The 17,125-nt window shown below is 42.8% G+C and overlaps 2 protein-coding genes across 8 annotated transcripts in view; one reads left to right on the forward strand and one right to left on the reverse strand.

Moving 5' to 3' along the window:
• pcbp4 (poly(rC) binding protein 4) overlaps window positions 1–17,125 on the forward strand; it is a 218,545-nt gene that overhangs the window by 100,217 nt on the left and 101,203 nt on the right. The window contains exon 1 of one of the 7 annotated variants that reach the window (XM_014335708.2): window positions 2,258–2,671. The exons of 5 other annotated variants lie outside the window; for them this stretch is intronic. The gene's annotated coding sequence lies outside the window, so the exon portion shown is untranslated. Of the gene's footprint in view, window positions 1–2,257; window positions 2,672–17,125 lie in introns of those variants that run through there. One more of the 7 variants, XM_042223666.1, reaches the window with a different exon arrangement.
• Window positions 8–1,971, reverse strand: LOC121815009. Its single transcript, XM_042223669.1, has 2 exons — window positions 990–1,971; window positions 8–426 (listed from the first exon to the last, which is right to left on the reverse strand). Exons 1-2 carry the CDS (start codon window positions 1,815–1,817, stop codon window positions 100–102), a joined length of 1,155 nt encoding a protein of 384 aa, XP_042079603.1. The 5' UTR covers window positions 1,818–1,971; the 3' UTR covers window positions 8–99.

The following is a 17,125-nucleotide window of genomic DNA, read 5'->3' on the forward strand; positions in this document are numbered from 1 at the left end:
TATAATAATGAATGTCTTTTCTATTGTTTATTGCACAAATAAAACATTGTACCCAAAAATATATGCGTAAAAATTCCCAAAGCACAATTATATTTAGGTTTATAAGTCCTTCAGTATATAGGCTCTCAGGAAGAGATACAGTTCAATGGATTCATCTGCTGTGCTTGGTGGAAGTAAGAAGTTCTCTGACATTATAAGGCAACACAAGCTGAAAACGGTTTCATCACAGGTATAAGGTCCTCTCTGTTGACATTCTTGCTTACAAGCATCCACTGCCTCCCAAGAAACCTCTTTCAGATGATCCTGTCCTCCAAAGAGATGAGGGATGGTGTACATGAGAATCGGACGTCCACTTGGAGCAACTGCATTTCTGCTTCTGCGTATTATGTGGGTGTTCCACATATGTGCAACTTGCTGCAGCTCTTCCTGTTAAATATTAAAAAATCTCATATCAGTAAAAGAACACATTTCTCTTGGCTCAACATGTTACCCAAAACGGCGCTGGCACGGCTGGCAGCCTTAACCCAATTTCCCTCGGGATGAATAAAGTACGATCAATCAATCAATCAATCAATCAATCAATCAATCAATCAATCAATCAATCAATCAATCAATCAAAAGCACCACACAATGACAGTCGGAAAAACAGAGTTTATCAAAAATACTCAACAACAAGAATAACAGTGGTAGACACGTGATACTTTGGAAAATTTTAAGTAATTATTAAACGTGAATTGTTTTAGACAGTGCGATTTTATGTTTCTGGCCAGTGAAATATGCATTTTTTTTCATATCCTCAACGGAGTGATAATAGGGATGGTGCATGGTAGGTGTTAAAGCAAACTTTTTATTCTCTCTCCGTGTCTCTCTTTCTCTCTAACACACACACACACACACACACACACACACACACACACACACACACACACACACACACACACACACACACACACATGACTCATTAAAAGAATATAAACATGGTTACATACCTCGATGACGTTCAGGCACGTAAACAATATGAGCTGCTTGTCCAAAAAACATCCAGAAAAGCAATCATGGTCTTTTAGTTCCTGGAGACGATTTATCCAGTGCTGAGCATGATGTCGTCTCAGAAAGGCCCACCAGCCTTCAATACGCTGATTGTGATTGCTGGATCCAGTAATAAAACAGTTTCTGACGTTCGGATCCATAGTCCAGCGCAAGAATCGTTGCATCTCGGCCATTATGACATTTTCTGTTCCCAAATCAGAGCGAATCCTAGCAGGTGTTCCCATCCTCTTTTCAACTTCTGCTATGAAATATCCAGCAATGACTTTGGGATCATTGTTTGTTGAATAGGCATGAAGCCAAATCATAACTCTCGAAAACCCATCAATAGCTCCATTTATACAGATTCCAAAAGGCTTCAGTTTGTCATAGGAGTCAACATGCCACATGAAATTTGGTCCAGGATTTACATACGTGCGTCGCATTAGGCGATTTCTGCGTCGTTGCTCAACACCGTAAGGGTCAAGATATTTCAGTAAATGTCTCACAGTACTCTGCGTGACAACATAACCTGCCTGAATGCAGTTCAGGTGATGTAGTTTGTATCCATGGAGCCTCCCATGTCCCTCCAGTTGATCAATAAGAAATCGTGCCACCTCAATCGGATCGGACTCATTCTTTCTCCTGTACAGTCCCATGCGTTTTAGGTTTCTTCTAAGTGTCCGCATGCTTATCACAATACTGTCCAAACTGCTCAATAACAGCAAAATCTCCCCATGCCTCAATCCAAGCATAAAATAGAACTTAATTAATTCCAATAAACGAGCCATTTTCTCGCACTCTGATCTGCACTGTCACCCACTTCACTATGTTTTACAATTCCGTATCTTTACGGCAATATATCATGCTCGAACAATAAAATATATGTTATAACGTGAAAATTTTATTGTTCAAACAATATAATTATCACGTTCGTACAATATAATATTTATATTGTACGAACGTGATAATTATATTGTACGAACGTGATAATTATGTATATTGTAATAACGTGATATTATGTTGTTCAAACGTGAAAAGTATATTGTACAAACAGGAAAAGTATCTTGTTAGAACAATAAACCTTTCACGTTATAACGTGATACACTTGTATTTTTCTTTTGCCTGGGTGGCAGCTCTACGCTTCCGTAAAACAGCACTATATCAATTTAAAATTGAGACGTGCAGCAGCTGTTTTTATGCCCTTTAAATAAGATGTAACATTTTCTTCATTCATTCTTTTTTTAACTTCATGCCAGAAAGTTAAAAACAAGTAAAATGAGGTCAAACTGAAGTCTACGTCTCTCTTCATCATCTGTAAATTTCTCTCGTAGCACAAATGTTTTCCAACAAGCTTTAGTGGATTTTGAACATGGATGCAGCAAAGCAACCATTTTCTTAAAGAGAAAGTGGAAACGCATCAGAAATCCACTAAAATAAAAGCTGTCAGTGAGCTTCAGAGGCTAGCTGCCCTCCCTCGTTTCCTATGCTAGTGCTAAGCTAAGCTAACTAGCTGCTAGCTGGTCAGTGTGTTTGTACTGACTTTAAATCTGGTCTCGTTTGAGCAGATGGTAATCAGAGTATCTTTTTCTGTTCCCACAGGTCTTCCAGGAATGCCACGCCCACAGATCTGAGCAGCAGGTCGGTGAGTGAAATGTTTCTATGCTTCAGCTGTTGTGTTAAAATTTATCGGTTTTATTTTACTGTATAAAAAGAGATGAAGCATGTTTGAGGCTACGCAGAGCGAGGCAGTGTACATGAAGAATACTGAGGAAGAATCTAGGAACTCCTGTAAGTCTGAGGATGGCAGTTGGATCAGAAACATGGCAGCAGTTTTGCTGCTCAGATATTTGCAGATTAAATCCTGTTTCTTGACGATGTCAGTAAATTCGTTAGAGCAGTTGTTGTCTGCTTCTGGCTCTCTTGCACAGCGCGTCTTTTGTCCTGTCTCCCTCCCCTCAGCCTCAGCTGTTCATGTCAGATTGCCGTCCCTTACTGAGATAGTGCAGTAAGGTTTGCAGGAGGTTTCTTCCTGTTAAAAGGCAGTTTTTCCTTCCCACTGTCGCCAAGTGCTAGCTCATAGGGGGTCATGTGATTGTTGGTGTTTTCTCTGTATTATTGTAGAGTCATTACCTGCTAATATAAAGCACCTTGGAGTGACTGTTGTTTTGATTTGTAAAAAGTAATTAAATCAAATTGAAACTGAATTAGTAATTAGTCTGTGGAGAGGCGAGACACATGAGCATTATATTCACTTTGTATTTAATAAGTGAAGTCGGTGAATTTCAGCAGTGAAGCCATACCTGAGCTCATGAAGTCGTGGTGCGCTTGTTGATGCTACGTGAACATGTTGACTCTCTAACAGGTATATGATGGTAAACTACAGACAATAATTGCGGATGCAGAAGCACCATATGATGCTGTGGCACATGTCAAATGCCCAGTTTTTAAAAAAACAAAATCAATACAGAAATGTGTTGTTAGCTAGCTGCTGGTTAGCATTGATAGCGCCTTGAGGCGACTGTTGTTGTGATTTGGAGCTGTATAAATAAAGTTGAATTGAATCTCCTGCTGTTAAAAATGGGTTGGTGGTCTCTTGCCTTCCATTACTGAACTAAGTACAGTATGGTGACATGTTTATATTCTACACTAGGCTCTAACATAGCAGCATTCATTCCCAGTAGTTTGTAGTGGAGCAGGTACGTCACATTAAAAACAGCTCTTTTTGTTTTGTGTGGTTTCCAACAGGAATCAACATTACGAGCTCCAAACAGAGTTTTGCTTCTTCTTCCAGCAGCCGAGTCAGCTAATAAATCCATGTTCACTGCTTATGGTTCACATTATTTTCCCTGTTTTAGTGACTAAGATGATTAATCACCAGCATTACTCTGAATAATTCCTGTATCGAACTCTTTCATCATCTCTCATCTGTTTGTTTCTCGAGTCATCATAGTTTGTATTTTAAACGTACTCAGGCTGATTCCAATAAAGTAGTTCCGGTTGTTTCTTCTACATCTGAACTTCACGTCGAGCTGAATTATTGAACTTTTTGCTGCGCTATATTTTTCTGACAGCTTTATTAGTCACTCTGCAGAAGTGTACAGATAAACTGGAGTGTTTTACATACATGAGATAAATGTGAAGAGTGCGTTTAAATTCTGTTAGAACTGCAACATTAGACATTATGCATTCAGCCACTGAAGAAGCAGCATTTTTACTTTTGCTAGTTGAAGTATATTGTTGTATTATTTTTTTTACAATGTGGTAAATTTAGCTTTTGCGTACACACATCAGATTTAATGCTCCTCCTGTTTTGCCTGCAGCAGACTTGGAGTAATGTGTGATTTGGTAATGGGAGCATATTTGATGGCATCATTATTATTATATCCTCCAAACACGTCATCCATATCTGAACTTTTGCAGTTTTTCTGTCATCTGTAGTGAATTACACCTTCATAAACTTTATGCGCCGCTGTGATTGATTATCATTACCTCCACAAATACAAATAATCCTTTAAAAGTTTCTCCGTGGACACATTTTTGCAGGAGATTCTTCAAACTGAGTGAATTGCGTGTCACTTCGGTTTTCAGCGCCTGCAGCAGCCATCCTGCTGAACATCTGACTTCATCCGCTCTGCACTACCCGACTCACTGGACCCTCTACAGTTCGCATACCGCCACAACAGGTCCACTGATGATGCCATAGCCCTGACACTACACACTGCCCTGTCACACCTGGAGAAGAGAGACACGTATGTGAGAATGCTGTTTGTAGATTACAGCTCAGCATTCAATACCATCGTTCCCTCGAAGCTGGACAGGAAACTGCAGGATCTAGGACTGAGCAGCTCCCTCTGCAGCTGGATCCTTAGCTTCCTGTCTGACAGACGCCAAGTGGTCAGACTGGGCAGCATCACCTCATCCCCCATCACACTGAACACTGGTGCTCCACAGGGGTGTGTACTGAGCCCTCTCCTGTACTCACTCTACACCTACGACTGCACAGCCACTAACAACTCCAACATCATTGTGAAGTTTGCGGACGACACTACAGTGGTGGGTCTTATCACCAACGGTGATGAGACGGCTTACAGGGAGGAGGTCAGCGCCCTGACCCACTGGTGTCAAGACAACCATCTCACCCTCAACGTCGCAAAGACAAAGGAGTTGATAGTGGACTTCCGGAGGTGCAGAGAAGTACACACCCCCATCACCATCAACGGCGCTGCTGTGGAGAGAGTGAGCAGCTTCCGGTTCCTTGGTGTACATCTGGCTGAGGATCTTACGTGGTCAGTACACACAAACAAAACAGTGAAGAAGGCGCAGCAGCGCCTCTTCTTTCTCAGGAGACTGAAAAGATTCGGCATGAGCCCCCGCATCCTCAGGACCTTCTATCACTGTGCCATTGAGAGCATCCTCACTGGATGCATCACCACCTGGTATGGCAACAGCACCGCCTACAACTGCAAAGCTCTCCAGCGAGTAGTGCGGTGCTCTGAACGGATAATTGGAGGTGAGCTTCCCTCCCTCCAAGACATCTACAGGAAGCGGTGCCTGAGGAAAGCGGGGAGGATCATCAAGGACTCCAGTCACCCCAGCCATAAACTGTTCAGACTGCTTCCATCAGGAAGGAGGTTCTGCAGCATCCGGTCCCGTACCAGCAGACTGAGAGACAGCTTCTTCCACCAGGCCATCAGACTGCTGAACACGTCATAGACACCTCAGCTTCACTACTGGAACTTCAACACTATGCACTCCACACTGTATATAAATGCCACTTGTTTTGCACATATTCAACTCTGTATATTTTTATATATTTCATTTATTATTATTATTTTTTTACTATTTAATTTGTAAAATGTGTATACACACACACACACACACACACACACACACACACACACACACACACACACACACACAGGAAAATGTTTAGTATACACATCCAGAAATGCATACACTATTATATATTGTACATATATTTATTAGTTTCAGATGTAGCCATTCTTGTATTTGCTGGTTTGTGTTGTTGTGTTTGCACATTTCTGTTGCTTGTGGGCTCGCACACAAGAATTTCACTCGCATGTGCTGTGCCAGTGTGCCTGCACATGCGATGTGACAATAAAAGTGATTTGATTTTGATTTGACATGAAGGAAACGCTGCGTGGAGCCGAATCTGTCTTCTGGTCTCACTGCCCTTTGGCCAGTCATGCAAATAACATCTGTCAGTTTACACACGGTGTAACGTGGCCGTTTGCACACCTGAACAGTTTAATGTAAAACACACTCGGATCATTTCACCGAGCTGCTCACAAATCTAACAGATGAACCTGGTGCTGATCGGAGAACTGGACCAAAGTGGTTCTGTGCAAGCAAGAGGAAAGATCTCAGCATTATGGATCAATTATCAGCAAAGCTGATACCCGTTTTAATTTGAGTCTATCTGGAGACTGACTCAGGGCTGGAGCCTCGAGTGGACGTTAGAGGAACTGCAGTTTCTGGTTTCATCCTTCACTCCTGGAGGTTCATTTTGTAGCAGATAACCACGTAAAGAATGGAATATATCAACACTGGTCCTGGACTTCTGACGCTGATTATGTCACTAAAACCGTCCAATCGGTGAGCTTGTTTTACTTAAAATTGCTCCGATTCAGCATGTGTTTAACATGTCAGCCCCACATGGACTCGGTGGATGTGCTCCCACACACGGGTGGAGGTGATTTCTAACTGAGCTGTAACAACATCAGGAATCATCTGGGCCTCGTCTCCGTTTCCTTTTCTTTCCTGAGCAAAATTTTCTGGGTCTGTCTGACTCCTCCTCCTCGTCTATCTCCACCTTCTTTGTTCTTCTCTCCTCTTCGTGCCCCACCATCCATCCCTCTGCTTTTATCAGTGCCACTGCCGTTTTTGAGTTGACGGTCCTCGCTCTCTGTCCCTCTGCCATTTATCTCTCTTCATCTCTCTCTGCTCGTTGTCTCCCCGCCCCTCTCTCCATCTTTGGCTTAAATCAACGTGACTGCTTGTTTTCTCTCCTGCTCTCATTCGTCCTCTCTGCCAAGATGCCAATTAGTGTCTAAAATACAAACTCTTAAAAAGGCCTGTGTGTCTGCATATAAAGAAAACGTGGAAGCAGAAATCAGATGGATTTGGGTCATCGGTGCTTTCACAGCCTCAGAAATCCTTCAGATTTCCATCCTGGTTTTATTTTTAATGCCAAAACGTTGCCAGATTTGACATTCACCACTGGTGATCTTTCACAGACGTACTTATTTATTATAAACTAATGTGAATGGATTGAATTAGACTTGGATTAAACACTTTTAGAAGTTGGACAGATTTCCAATTACCCCAAAAAGTCCAATAAATGAAATAATAAGTCTTTGCTCCACTTCTGTACACTTAAAGCTGGAGTTCGTACTGGGGACATGCGGGGTGGGATTAGCCTTTGAGAGGCCAGTGCAGCGTGTGACTTTGACTTCCAGCTTTGCATTTGATAACCCATGCATGGTAAATGAGACTCTCTTTTTCCCCGGCTGCTGTGTTAAACATATTCCTGACATTTTATTCGTCCGGTCCCTTCGCTTCATGGCTTTGATTTTCAGACATCACCTGGAGCGTCAGTGAGGAGGCGTGAGGTCGCTGGGTCAAGTGAAGGATCAGTTGTGCAATATGAGCTCGTTTCCTGCTGACTTTGCCACTGTGTGACCTGTGTGTGTGTGTGTGTGTGTGTGTGTGTGTGTGTGTGTGTGCGTGTGTGTGTGTGTTTGTTTCTCTCAGATCCTCCAGGTGAACTTCCATCCACTTGTTTTATGCATTTTTGATTTTGTGGCTAAAAAAGGAAAACGTACTGAGTGGAAACACCATCCATCCAGAAAAATCTGAAAATCCTGCAGATGCTTGAGGCTTGGCTAAACTGGAAAAGTTTAGTTACACAGTAGGAGCTCGATTCCTTCTGACTTTGCTACAGACCGTGTGTGTGTGTGTGTGTGTGTCAGATTGTCTTGTGTCTTTGTTCCTTTGAAATCTAAATAAATGATACAACGATGACATAAATGACGACACACACATCAGCTTTGGTGCTGCTGGAGCGATGTCGACGTCGTGAACAGTGACAGAGCTGCAGCATTAACACGTGAAATCAGTAGAAATATCACGCTTCCATTACGTGTGAGCTTTTTTAACGGTTTGAGCTTCAAACTGATTTATTTTTATATCCTCTGAGCAGTTTTGGAAAACCCAGGTTGGAATAGTTTCTTCAATGTTCCCTCCTCACATGAAACACCACAGGAAATGGTTCACTTCAGTCACATTCTCACTGCTGGAAATGCTCAGTGTGGTCGGGCGAGGCTGCTGCCTGGACAGAGCGTGAGGCAGCCTGGTGCGTAGCGAGTGGGCATTATCTGTGCTATTACCTGTTCTATTCTCACACTGGAGCAAATGAGTGCAGTCAGACTCGCTCTGTCGGGTAATTGTGTTCTTACATCGCCTCTGAAAGTGATGTCCACAAGTTCAGCGCTGCAGTGGATGTGTGGCAAACGTGTTGTGTATAAAGGATAGATGTAGCCACGAGAGCTGGCGGTTAGGCCTTTTTTGGTGCTTTGATGTTTGGTGTGACACTGAGGGACCAGTGACCACCTTGTTTTAGCCCCTTTTCTCTCCAGCAGGGGTCAAATTCACAAAATGAAAATGGTAAATGGTCTGTGTAGCGCTTTACTTGGTCCCTAAGGACCCCAAAGCGCTTTACATTCAGTCATCCACCCATTCACACACACATTCACACACTGGTGATGGCAGCTACATTGTAGCCACAGCCACCCTGGGGCGCACTGACACTGGTGCCACCGGGCCCTCTGACCACCACCAGCAAACATGGGGTTAGTCTCTTGCCCAAGGATATTTGGCACGCAGCCCGGAGGCAGCCTGGGATCGAACCACCGACCTTCTGATAAGTGGCTGACTTGCTCTGCCACCAAAAGGAACTTGATGTTGTGCTCAGTAAGACTTGAAATGAGCGATCAAGTCTCTGAGCTGATCAGGAAGGTGTCTAATGAGCGAGCGTGAAGCTCTTTTCTCAGACCAAACCAGAGGCCAGACAGTTGAGTCGCCTCCTGCTGGCCATTAGAAAGAATGCAGCTTTACCTTTTAGCGCTGGGAGAAAAGGAAAAGGACCAAACCAGAGGCCAGACAGTTGAGTCGCCTCCTGCTGGCCATTAGAAAGAATGCAGCTTTACCTTTTAGCGCTGGGAGCTACGTCCACGTTTTACTGCAGGGGTCTCCGGGGCCACCGCTGGTACTGTCCCCGGGCCACGAGTTTGGGACCCCAGCTTTAGAGACACTTTTCTTAGTTGACAGGCGGCACTCATTGTTGTTGCACCGATGGTTTAAATTTGTATTAGGGCTTCGATTATGGCAAAAATGATAATCACGATTATTTTCACTGAAATTGAGATCTCGATTATTTGACGATATTTATTTAACAATAACAATGTGTTGAATAATGGCTTTAAAGATTGTCAAAAAATAATATAAAATAGTGTGCAAATACTGATAACAGTGCAAATGTTTGCAATATAAAAAATAAATGAAAAATGTAAACATCTATGTTTAGTGAACTTCAAAATACTGCATAATATTTATGCATACAAATAACCAAACATCAAGGCGAGCTGTGTAGCCACACAATGCACAATTGCATCAAAAAGTTGCTGCCTGAACAAAAATAAAATGAAACACTGAAAGTAGTAACTTTTGATTGAAATAAATGATTGAATAAATTTGCAGTGTTGCTCTGTGGTGCAGCTACGACACCGCAGCAAAGTTTGTAGTGGAGCAGTGCGAGAGTAAATAATAATAATGGATTGGATTTATATAGCGCTTTTCAAGGTACCCAAAGCGCTTTAAATAGTTAACAAATATAATAATATAAATGAAATAATATTAAATAATAAAAGAGGAATATGTGTAAGTTGGCATTTATACAGTGTGGTGATAGTGTTAAAAGTGTAGAGTGAGTTGAGTTTGAGTTAAGTCTCCGTGCTGTGGTGTGTTAGACATGCTTTAGATGTCAATAATAATAATGGATTGGATTTATATAGCGCTTTTCAAGGCACCCAAAGCGCTTTACAATGCCACTATTCATTCACTCTCATGTAGCCACAGCTGCCCTGGGGCAGACTGACAGAAGCGAGGCTGCCATATCGCGCCATCGGCCCCTCTGGCCAACACCAGTAGGCGGTAGGTGAAGTGTCTTGCCCAAGGACACAACGACCAGGACAGAGAGCCCGGGGATCGAACCGGCGACCTTCCGGTTACAGATACGCTTCCCAACCCCCTGAGCCACGGCCGCCCTGAAAGCACGGGGCGAGGGGCTAATAATCGGCTCAGTCATTTTTAATGATTGTTGAAAGCCCAGATCGTAATCGTGATTAAAATTCGATTCATTGAGCAGCCCTAATTTGCATGGAAACATTTTCTTTTCTTCAGCTTTTATAAACGTGTAAATGTAGCCATTCTTCAGCATGGAGACACATTTTAACCTGTTCTCTAGGAAACTTTATTCTAACTTTATTCTCTCTCCTGAGTAAGCGCTGCTGGTGTCCCAGTCTTTACCTTTCTGTATAAAACACCTTGTGGTGACTGTTGTTGTGAATTGAGGTTATATTAATAAACCTGAACTGGATGTTTCCCGTAGTTGTACGTGTGGCAGTGCAGCTGGAGTCTGTCTTTGTGGAGGTTGAATGTCTCATCCAGTGTAACTACTGGATGAATTTTTACGGGATTTTAAATGCACAGTCTCCAGAGGCTGAATCGTACTGGTTCTACTGGCACGAGACGGCTGCTGGTTGGCTCACACAGATATTCACGGCTCCCAGATGAATGCTCGGTGTGACATTGCCGTCATTTTTCCACTCGTACTGAGCGGCTGAATGGCTGTGCGTAGTGTAGTGATCGGGGCGTCTGTGGAGTTAGTTGAGATGTGGAAAGCTAATGTGATGCCGTCATTTGTCCACTCGGTGACTGATGGGGCTGACAGTTTGTGTTCATTCGAGTAACTGCCTCAAGAATAGTGATGAATATGTGATATGAGTTTCGTCTCAAGGACTTTTTATGCCTCCCAGGAGGGTTTATCTGTTATGATACTGTTGGTGTTTTTAAGAAGAGGTTTACTGTCAGATATTGGTTTTAAAAGACGGGATTTGTACGGTAATGTGCTTCTTCTTTGTTTGTGCGAATACACTGGAGACTTTGAGGAGTAAAAATATTACCCACAGCCTACTGTACAATCTCTCAGGTTAATACAATATTATTTTATTTTCGTTTAAGGCACAACTGAGTCTCGCTCTGTTGCTTGAATTGGCGTAACTTACCTGTGCACAACCGTTTACATCAAGTGTCGCTCGCTGGTAACCCGAGGAGGCAGCTCGTACGCTGAGCTTCTGAAGGTTTAAGGTTAAATGATTAATGTGGCCATGTTGGTTCTTTCAGCTGTGTTACGTAAAGACTTGATTGCAGTGGATGTTTGATGTTTTCTAGAGACTCCTGTAATGTTTGCCCAGCATTCATCTTCAGGACGGCTCTTCAAATGTTGAATACAGCAGTAACGCTTTGGAACAAAGAGCACGAGAACAGCGGCAAAAGCTGAGATCTGGTCATAGTAACAATAGGACCATCGGAAGGTAAGGCAATACAAACTTCTGCTAGACACGTGGTACTGGTATTTCTTGTTACGTACCCATTTTGGTTCTTTTGCCAGGTAAAACTACTGTAAATCTTCGGCATAGAGCACTCGTCAACAAGTTGTACGAGAATGAGTATACGGTCTTGATGCAAGTGCCATGTCATTACCATCGTAGTGAGAGTTACGATCATCAATAACTCTTAGAATATGTCTGTATAACATCAAGGAGGAATATTATCCTTATGCCACCTATAGTTAATGAATCTCTAGAACACAGCCACAACATGATCACCAATACACATCGCCAGATTTGGGTTGGAACTGATTTCAACTTTGACGAGAGTATCTATACGTACATTACAACGTCGAATTAATTAATTGTGAACGAATGAAGGTTTGCGTTTGGTTATAATTAACTTATACAAGACATGTTCGCAGACAAGGGTTTAGCTTTAAGTGGACGGCGTAAGCAGTGTTCCATAGCCCGCGTTTGACAGGACATGCAGTTTTACTCCGGAGTTCTTTGCTAGTGCCGTGGGAGAATGCACAAAAAATGTGATAGAATGTCAAAATGATGCAGTAGTGTATACAAGATCTGACTCAAAAAGCAGCCGTTAATAACGTGATGGACAGAAAGAGTGATGACAAATCGACATAGAGTATAAATCGTTGCGTTTTTCAAAAATACCCTGCCGGTACGTGTTGGACGTAGCCTGAGCAGTTATGAGCACCAGTATTAATCTATGTATTTCCATGGACTTCTTTCGGTCACAAATCTATTACATTAGACGTACTGCGTGTAATTTATTATGCACATGAACTTAAAGATAGCCTGAATTAGTTAACATACAGGAACTCTACGTTGCGGGCTTCTTCTCGGTGTGGTCGAGCAATCTCGTACCGAGATCGTCTTGATACCTGATCATTGTGTTCTCTCTCTGGTAAAGCCTTGAATCGGTCTTGAACGACTACTAGGTTGATTTTCCTAGATCAGGCTCACTGTTCTTTATATGTCGCTCACATGTTACTCTAATGCCGCTGGAGTTGGTCACGGAATGGTCTGGATGTGCTGTCAGCGTACATAGTCCCAATCACAAGAACACTACGTGCTTCTGATGCTTGGGGGCACTTGGGTGATACGTACACCAATAGTTTTACTGTAGCGTGAGCGCGTTGCTGGCTGTGAATTCCGGTTTCGCTAATGACTGCACGCGTCCTAACGTAAATCTTGATCTGGCTGCTTTTTTTTCGTTTTTCTTTTCTTTTTATTTTTTTATCTAGAGGAGTAAGTACTAAGCATGGCTTGTAGATGATGTTCTATTGCGCTGTCATAGTTTAATTACATATCGGGAGAGAAAGTTTGCTGTGCACTAGCCATATCAAGCAATGAGTACATCCTTTATCTTCGTTATTGTTTCTAATCTGCCCATCTTCATATAGTTGTTCGCTTTCTAGTATATTAGATAGGCAAGGACCTCATTAAATTAAACTCATCTCAGACAGACAGATCTGCAAGGTGTCTACATTAACAATAAATGTTTAAATCAAGGAAGGCTATCATCTTGTCTATATTAATTTGATAGCACAGACCTGATCATCATCCACTAAAGCTGTAAAGTCTAATGATAGTTGTACTTATAAAGAGCAGATGCTGCTGGTGATGCCAGTAAGCTGCTTCCACTAACCTTCTATGTCCAATGATGATGAATTAAATATCAGAATTGGTAGTGGACTAAATACGCATAATAATAATCGTATTGTTCGAGTAGTCATACTCACTGCACAAAATTAACTCGATTATTAGTGGACTAATCGCAAAAATAATCGCTGACTAGTCAACTATCAAAATAATCGTTTGTGACAGCCCTAGTATGGATACAAATCGTGTATCTTTGTGGTTTTACTGTCCTTCTGTGCACGTGTTATGCTTCTGGCGGGACTCTGACCAAACTGTGCGGTTGAAGGAAATAAATGTCCCGGTCAGAAAGAGAGCAGGACGGTGATGTTGAGTCAAAGCGAGTGGACGGAGAGGAGCTGATGTGCAAGCAGTTTCCCCGACGAGTAGCCGCACACACGCCGCTCTCTCTCTGACGAGAAACAGAGCAGAGGTAGAGGAGAGAGAGCGGTTGGAGCACGACTCTGAGGGTGGCCAAATCCAAACACACAAAGATACAGCACGTATGCACTCACACACCCAGTGAGGTAATCGCAGTTTTAACAGACCGGCTCCGTGGCGGAGGTGCTATCGAGTGCGCTGCTACATTCCTACTACATCAAGTGGAACCGCTCAGTCGCCAGAGGAAGTCCCGCTGAGACAAATCAGTCCACATCTAATCTCCAGTCCTGCCAGCGGTTGTGTTGTTCCTCCAAATCTTCACCATGAGTCACGTCCTGAGTGTTCTCGGCCCGCTGTAAGGAATGTGCTGATGCCGTGGAGATATTTTTATTCGCTCCCCGTTGAGCTGCCATCTCTGCACTGCCTGTGGTTGTAACTTTTACTGGCTGTCAGTTGGCCTGTAAAGCTTTCCCTCCACGACGACCGATGACGGTTCAACAAATATGAGAAACGAGCGATGAGGCCGTGTGGAACAGCTGCTGGGACAATCAAGCACACGACACACAGACAGCATTAAGAACATGTTTATTCTGCTTTTTCATGTCGTGTTGTGTCTGTTCATCCATCCATTCATCTCTTAGAAGAAGGAAGTGCAGAATGCTGTTGTCCTCACACCACAACACGGAAGTCCAGCCTTCATATTAAAGTGGTGCAAGAAGTCTCTGATTCTGATTAGGATGAAGGAGATCTTTCCAGCGCCTGTTTTCTTTCTTCACTTTGTATGTCTGAAACTCCAGGAGTCAGTGACACAAAGACTGCCCTGTGCTGCATAAATGGGATATGCTTTTTCAAAGAAATGATGATATATAATTCATTTAATTGGCCCTGTGATAGCTGGGATAGGTTCCAGCCCAACCAACGATCTGAACTAAGTGCAGATGGATGGAAGTTATCACTGCGCTGTTCTGTAGCTACACTAACAGCAGTAATGTGCACGTGTACATATTTAGCATGTGCTAAACTGGAGAAAGAAGTTGAGTGAACCTCACATCTTTTTGTACAAGGTTGCTTCATATTATTCTATTTTCTCCTGCAACCTGCTGCACAAGCAACTGTGCCCTGGCTCATCTCTCTTGGTGTGCAGGAACATTTCTGAGTGCAGCCTCGTTTCAGATCCTTATGTTTAATCTTGCGCTTCACTGGAGCAGCTTTGAGAGTTTAAATTCAACTAACTTGAATTTTATTTACACAGCGCCAAATCACAACAGGAGTCGCCTCAGGGCGCTTTATACTGTCAGGTCGACCCTACAATAATACATACAGAGAAAAACCCAACAATCATATGACCCCCTATGAGCAGCACTTTGGCGACAGTGGGAAGGAAAAACTCCCTTTTAACAGGAAGAAACCTCCAGCAGAACCAGGCTCAGGGAGGGGCGGGGCCATCTGCTGTGATTGGTTGGGGTGAGAGAAGGAAGACAGGATAAAGACATGCTGTGGAAGAGAGACAGAGGTTAATAACAGATATGATTCAATGCAGAGAGGTCTGTTAATACACATAGTGAGTGAAGAAGAAACACCCAGTGCATCATGGGAATCCCCGGCAGCCTACGTCTATTGCAGCATAACTAAGGGAGGATTCAGGGTCACCTGGTCCAGCCCTAACTATATGCTTTAGCAAAAATCAAATTGTCACATCACATGTGCAGGTACATTGGTACAGCACATGCAAGTGAAATTCTTGTGTGCGAGCTTCACAAGCAACAGAGTGTGCAAAATACAAAGAATGGCTACATCTGAAACTAATAAATATATGTACAATATATAATAGTATATGCATTTCTGGATGTGTATACTAAATATTTTTCTGTGTGTGTGTGTGTGTACGTGTGTGTGTGTGTGTGTGTGTGTGTGTGTGTGTGTACACATATTTTACAAATTAAATAGAGTAAACAATAAATAAAATATATAAAAATATACAGAGTGAGACATGTGCAAAACAGTGGCATTACTGTACAGTATGGAGTGCATAATGTTAAAGTTCCAGTAGTGAAGGTGAGGTGTCTATGACGTGTTCAGCAGTCTGATGGCCTGATGGAAGAAGCTGTCTCTCAGTCTGCTGGTACGGGACCGGATGCTGCAGAACCTCCTTCCTGATGGAAGTAGTCTGAACAGTTTATGGCTGGGGTGACTGGAGTCCTTGATGATCCTCCCCGCTTTCCTCAGGCACCGCTTCCTGTAGATGTCTTGGAGGGAGGGAAGCTCACCTCCAAAGGGTGAGATGGTTGTCTTGACACCAGTGGGTCAGGGCGCTGACCTCCTCCCTGTAAGCTGTCTCATCACTGTCTCATCTATATGCTTTAGCAAAAAGGAAAGTTTGAAGCCAGTGGATGTTGTTAAATTTTCTAAAGCTCAATGAAGATAAAACTGAAGTTGTCAGCACTCTGGGCCACTTTTCCTCCTACTGTAATGTTTTACAGTATGTGTCAAAAACCTCGGTGTCTACCTTGATGGTTCTTTTAAATTGAATAAGCTGGTGAGTGCAGTAGTTCGGTCCTGCTTCGTTCAGTTAAGACAGCTGGCTAAGGTAAAGTCATACCTCCCGGAGAATGTATTTGAACGTGTTATTCACCTTTTCCTTACTTGCAGGTTGGACTACTGCAATTCATTGTATTTTGGTCTCGACCAGGCCTCCATCCATCATCTTCAGATGGTCCAAAATGCAGCTGCTCGCCTGCTAACTGGTACCAAACGGAGAGAGCTTATAACCCCAGTTTTAGCTTCTTTACACTGGCTTCCTGTCTCCTACAGGATCCAATTTAAACGTTTACTTTTTGTTTTTAAGTCGCTTAATACCCGAGCTCTTCTTACCTGTCTGAGCTCCTTCCTGTTTATGCTCCAGGAAAAACCACGAGGTCTAGCTCAAAATTAATGCTGTCCATCCCACGGACTGATCTCACATCTCGTGGTGATAGATCCGTCTCTGTGGCAGGTCCCAGACTTTGGAATAGTCTCCCCCATAATATTAGATCTGCACAAACACTTGCTCGATTTAAATCATTACTAAAGACACATTTTTATGCCCTGGCTTTTAACACACTATGACCCAAACATTTTAATAGTCTTAGTTATTGCTTTAGTTCTTTCATTGTCCTATCATTGTTTTATATTGTTATTATTGCTTTACATTGTTTCTTTTTAGTGGCATTTTTATATTGTTAAGCACTATGTGCAGCATCGTCTGTGCTATATAAATAAATTCGACCTTGACCTAATCTTGAAAGTAGAGATAGTGTCTGTCTCCTGAATCCAAACTGGAAGCTGGTTCCACAGAAGAGGGGCCTGAAAACTGAAGGCTCTGCCTC

The sequence above is a fragment of the Haplochromis burtoni genome, unplaced genomic scaffold, assembly GCF_018398535.1.
Source record: "Haplochromis burtoni strain Fernald_Lab_line unplaced genomic scaffold, NCSU_Asbu1 Contig_117, whole genome shotgun sequence".
NCBI classification, from domain to species: Eukaryota; Metazoa; Chordata; class Actinopteri; order Cichliformes; family Cichlidae; genus Haplochromis; species Haplochromis burtoni.